General features: G+C 48.4%; 1 protein-coding gene across 1 annotated transcript in view; it reads left to right on the forward strand.

The window, feature by feature from the left end:
* LOC126245981 (heat shock protein 68-like) overlaps positions 1 to 5,606 on the forward strand; it is a 43,531-nt gene extending 37,925 nt beyond the window's left edge. Inside the window, exon 2 of the mRNA XM_049948360.1 lies at positions 3,835 to 5,606. Within this exon, the coding sequence (XP_049804317.1) occupies positions 3,835 to 4,320 (486 nt within the window). The 3' untranslated portion in view covers positions 4,321 to 5,606. The remainder of the gene's footprint in view (positions 1 to 3,834) is intronic.
* Positions 5,607 to 6,000: the final 394 nt, after the last annotated feature.

Genomic DNA, 6,000 nt, shown 5'->3' on the forward strand with positions numbered 1-6,000 from the left:
TGCCTCGGTCGTATGCAGTCCTGATTGTGGCGCTTACCTGCACGGCGCCAAACACGCATACGACCATCATTGGCACCAAGGCAGAAGCGACTCTCATCGCTGAAGACGACACGTCTCCATTCGTCCCTCCATTCACGCCTGTCGCGACACCACTGGAGGCGGGCTGCACGATGTTGGGACGTGAGCGGAAGACGGCCTAACGGTGTGCGGGACCGTAGCCCAGCTTCATGGAGACGGTTGCGAATGGTCCTCGTCGATACCCCAGGAGCAACAGTGTCCCTAATTTGCTGGGAAGTGGCGGTGCGGTCCCCTACGGCACTGCGTAGGATCCTACGGTCTTGGCGTGCATCTGTGCGTCGCTGCGGTCCGGTCCCAGGTCGACGGGCACGTGCACCTTCCGCCGACCACTGGTGACAACATCGATGTACTGTGGAGACCTCACGCCCCAAGTGTTGAGCAATTCGGCGGTACGTCCACCCGGCCTCCCACATGCCCACTATACGCCCTCGCTCAAAGTCCGTCATCTGCACATACGGTTCACGTCCACGCTGTCGCGGCATGCTACCAGTGTTAAAGACTGCGATGGAGCTCCGTATGCCACGGCAAACTGGCTGACACTGACGGCGGCGGTGCACAAATGCTGCGCAGCTAGCGCCATTCGACGGCCAACACCGCGGTTCCTGGTGTGTCCGCTGTGCCGTGCGTGTGATCATTGCTTGTACAGCCCTCTCGCAGTGTCCGGAGCAAGTATGGTGGGTCTGACACACCGGTGTCAATGTGTTCTTTTTTCCATTTCCAGGAGTGTATAAACACCAGACCAAAGATAGTGCAACGTGCGAATATCGATACACACCACTGCTGCCTCTCACGGAGAGAGCGAACAACGGCATAATCGCAATAACCGCGGGAAACCAAACACAGAATAGGAACTGTAGGCGATCCGGTGGTTCCAGTCGCCTACGGTGGACTGGAGGCCGAGCGGTGACCTCTCCAGTTGTCAGGATGCTAGGAAATGACTGTGGACGTGTCAGAAACGCCAAAGAAACATTATTAATTCATAACACCTTTATTCCTGGCAAGTTCAATGTGGCCTGCGTAACACCGGCTGGCTGAGCTTGGTGATATCAACGACCTTCCCCGAGTCCTCCCTGACTCGTAGCGATGACAACAGCTCCGGGCCGCACCAGTCTTGCTAGCGCAGCGCCGTGTGGTGTGACATAGTGTTGGAATGCCCTTACTTTGGCCGCGCGTGGCTGGCGGCGTCCGGCTGGCCGGCGGGCCCAGCGGCAGACAGCAAGCCGCTGTGTGTAGGAGGCTCCGGGTTGGAGTCCCGGCGCTGTCGTCACGAGAAGCGTTCTCGTAGTGCGGAGTGTGCTCTATCCCACCCCGTCTTCTTCCCTGCTCCTCCTGGTGGCTCATCCGAGGTGGACGGGCGGAACGGGCTGCAATCACCCAGTGTCGTTGGCTCACCCGGTTGTGACGGTGGATGCACAGGGCCTAGGCCCGGCACGATGTTGACGATGGGTCACTGATGTGTTCAGCATTGGCGGCGAGCGAGTCTGCCGCGATGTCTGCTAATCCTGGGTTGATGATTGACAGTGGCAGCAGAGAGGACCAGAGCTGGTACTGTCCCCTCACGTCTGCTGCTGGATGGGCCGCCCTTACTGCAACATCTCCTTAATAAAGATTAACATGTCGATCACCGAGCTGAGCGCTACGCAGCGACCCAGTACACATCTAACTGCAAGTCTAACTGCGAGTGCCTTGTTCATATGAAAGCTGGCGTAATTAAAGAAAGCACAAGCGACGTCCTAACGTCATGCTCGTTTGTGATGAACGCATTCGTTCCACTTCTACTGCTGATTCATCTGTCTTACTCGCCTCTTAGGTGTTCTTGCGACAAAGCTACGTGTTGTTACGGCAGACTTACGCGAAGTTGTGAAATGCAGTACAGCTGACGCTATACCTATGTCTTACACTCTACGAAAGTCTCCGTCTAACACAATACCCCGTGCTAAGCAATTCTCTCTCGTCTATTGTGTGTAACCAGGACATTGCCCCTAAGTGACGACACATTCCGATACATGCTCAGTCCTCTTACCTCTTGAGTAACCTACTGCCTCTGGCTCTCGGCATGTTTGTTGTTGTTGTCTTCAGTCCTGAGACTGGTTTGATGCGGCTCTCCATGCTACTCTATCCTGTGCAAGCTTCTTCATCTCCCAGTACTTACTGCAACCTAAATACTTCTGAATCTGCTTAGTGTATTCATCTCTTGGTCTCCCTCTACGATTTTTACCCACCACAGTGATACATTTGTGATCCCTTGATGCCTCAGAACATGTCCTACGAACTGGTCCCTTCTTCTAGTCAAGTTGTGCCACAAACTCCTCCCCAATTCTATTCAATACCTCCTCATTAGTTACGTGTTCTACCCATCTAATCTTCAGCATTCTTCTGTAGCACCCCGTTTCAAAAGCTGCCACAAACTCCTCCCCAATTCTATTCAATACCTCCTCATTAGTTACGTGTTCTACCCATCTAATCTTCAGCATTCTTCTGTAGCACCCCGTTTCAAAAGCTTCTATTCTCTTCTTGCCGAAAGTATTTATCGTCCTTGTTTCACTTCCATACATGGCTACACTCCATACAAATTCTTTCAGAAACGACTTCCTGACACTTAAATCTATAGCCGGCCGAAGTGGCCGTGCGGTTAAAGGCACTGCATTCTGGAACCGCAGGACCGCTACGGTCGCAGGTTCGAATCCTGCCTCGGGCATGGATGTTTGTGATGTCCTTAGGTTAGTTAGGTTTAACTAGTTCTAAGTTCTAGGGGACTAATGACCTCAGCAGTTGAGACCCATAGTGCTCAGAGCCATTTGAACCAACTTAAATCTATAAGCGATGTTAACAAAATTCTCTTCTTCAGAAACGCTTTCCTTGCCATTGCCAGTTTACATTTTATATCCTCTCTACTTCGACCGTCATCAGTTATTTTGCTCCCCAAATAGCAAAACTCCTTTACTACTTTAAGTATCTCATTTGCTAATCTAATTCCCTCAGCATCAGCCGACTTAATTCGACTACATTCCATTATCCTCGTTTTGCTTTTGTTGATGTTCATCTTATATCCTCCTTTCAAGACACTGTCCATTCCGTGCAACTGCTCTTCCAAGTCCTTTGCTGTCTCTGACAGAATTACAATGTCATCGGCAAACCTCAAAGTTTTTATTTCTTCTCTATGGATTTTAATACCTACTCCGAATTTTTCTTTTGTTTCCTTTACTGCTTGCTCTATATAAAGATTGAATAACATTGGGGATAGGCTACAACCCTGTCTCACTCCCTTCTCAACTGCTGCTTCTCTTTCGTGCCCCTCGACTCTTATAACTACCATCTGGTTTCTGTATAAATTGTAAATAGCCTTTCGCTCCTTGTATTTTACCCCTGCCACCTTCAGAATTTGAAAGAGAGTATTCCAGTTAACATGGTCAAAAGCTTTCTCTAAGTCTACAAATGCTAGAAACGTAGGTTTGCCTTTCCTTAATCTATTTTCTAAGACAAGTCATGGAGTCAGTATTGCCTCACGTGTTCCAACATTTCTGCGGAATCCAAACTGATGTTCCCCGAGGTCGGCATAGGCAACGAAATTTTGACAATATTCCACGTTTCCAACTCTTTACTATTCCGCGACACTACAGAACCAAGGTTTAAATCAGTGCATAAGATAAGCCCAACACAGCTCACTGTCACTCCTCTTATGGTGAATAGAGGAGTATGAATGTAACAAGTGTAGCATTTCGTGAAATAACTTTCTCCTCTGTGGCACTGTTGCAGGTGACGTTCGACATTGACGCGAACGGCATCCTGAACGTGTCGGCGCGAGACGAGAGCACGGGCCACTCGCGCAACATCACCATCCGCAACGACAAGGGCCGGCTGTCCAAGGCGGAGATCGAGCGCATGCTGGCGGACGCGGAGCGCTACCGCGCGGAGGACGAGCGCCAGCGCGAGCGCGTGGCCGCGCGCAACCGCCTCGAGGGCTACGTGTACGGCGCGCGCCAGGCGCTCGACGACGCGGGCTCCAGGCTGCCCGACGGGGAGCGCCGGCGCGCCAGGGACGCCTGCGACGACGCGCTGCGCTGGCTGGACGCGCACCCCGGCGCGGACCGCGCCGACTACGAGCAGCGCCTGCGCGACGTGCAGGCACTGTGCGCGCCGCTCATGTCGCGGCTCCACCAGCAGGCCGGCGGCGGCGGCCGCGGAGGCTACGGCGGCCGGCAGCAGCAGCAGGACGGGCCCGTCATCGAGGAGGTCGACTGAACGCGCACATGAATCGATACACCGACGGCGCCACGACTATCGATAGCGTTACGCACGTCCTGTAGGAGACACTGATGTTTGGAGGAGGTTGACTACCTTTTTTTTTTTCGGCTTCTCTGCAAGGACATTTGAAGCTAGAGCCCACTGAGACTGTATAAGACAATAGTACAAAAAGAAAATTGTATTGTACTCCACATAATAGTCTTGAGATATTCAGCAACTGCATAGACATTTAAGATAATCCTCATTTATTGTTATGTCTCAAGCAACACATTTTTAATTACACTGCATGTTTCGATCACTCTGGATCATTTTCAGATCTAACAAGGGAACCTCCCCATCGCACCCCCCTCAGATTGAGTTATCAGTTGGCACAGTGGATAGGCCTTGAAACACTGAACACAGATCAACCGCAGGAACGTTATTTCACTACCAGTAGGCCCACGACATCTGTATCTCACCTCATTTTTAATTTTTCTTGTTGGGACAAATACCTCCTTCGGTTGCCTTCCATAAGGGCCAAACAGTCAGTATGTCCTAACAAAGGGCTCATTTAATCTGCCTAGATTTCACATCAGTGTGATGAACAACCTGGTGACATAGAATTAAGCATCGAAACGAGTCGTATGAAGTTGTTTCAGTAGACTGTGACTGGCTACAGTGTTTAGTTTGTCCCTATTACACCCTCGATCATGTTCGAGCTCACTAGCGTGTAGAATAGTAACGTTTCCCTTGTGATTCTTCATAAGTTTCATTTTTTGAGTAATGTTATATTATTACTGTGAACTAGTGCAGTCATATTTCCGACATAATTGAGTTCATTAATTGACACAGTGATTATAAACATGAAATTACCTGCCGATTAATTATATATAAGGAAGCTTGCAGGATATTGTGCCACACATATATAAACGTGGGCTAAATATCAACAATTTAGTTTATATTCATTGAGCCATTGTGTGTTTCATCCTTATTTGTCTACGTTACTTTGTAGTGTTACTATTCTCTTGCTAAATGTGAGTAGTACGGAAAGCCACGTTCCGCCTTGTACTCAGTGAGGGTTGAACTTAAAACCGCAAACTGGCACTTATAGAAAAAAAAAATTGCTTTTAACCTAAGATGATGTAAATTATCTCGAAAACGTAATTATTGAGATTTCGATGATGCGGTATCCGCCTGTGTATAGGGTTGTATAATACGCTTAGCAATTTCGCTAATGTAGATCCTGTATAACGGCAACAAACTTTTTTTTAAGAAAATTACATATTTCGTTTTATGACCAATAACGTATGAGGAACATAGAACTGATATTAATATTTAACCTCTAATGAAAGACTACAAGTAACTGCACTGATTCACGGCAAATTGGTCAAGCGTGTGGAAAACTAAGGTACTCATTAAATATGGAATTTAGGTAACCATTAAAATTCACATAAGTACGCCTAATATTTTGTACATAAAATATTAGTCGTTAACAAAAGTTTGATTTAGTCTGTATTCTCGACTGTAGACTTCAAACAGGGAGTTCGAAAGGGAAAAGAATAGTCTGTACTCTTACTGTTCCGTCCATGAATGCTGTGGACATTTTTTTGATAATAATGGTACTACGACGCCTGTCTTCTCTAGATTACGTACAGTCGATTTAGAGATATAATTTGAAGTATGCATTTCAGTTCTCAG

Source organism: Schistocerca nitens, chromosome 1 (genome assembly GCF_023898315.1).
Source record: "Schistocerca nitens isolate TAMUIC-IGC-003100 chromosome 1, iqSchNite1.1, whole genome shotgun sequence".
NCBI lineage: Eukaryota > Metazoa > Arthropoda > Insecta > Orthoptera > Acrididae > Schistocerca > Schistocerca nitens.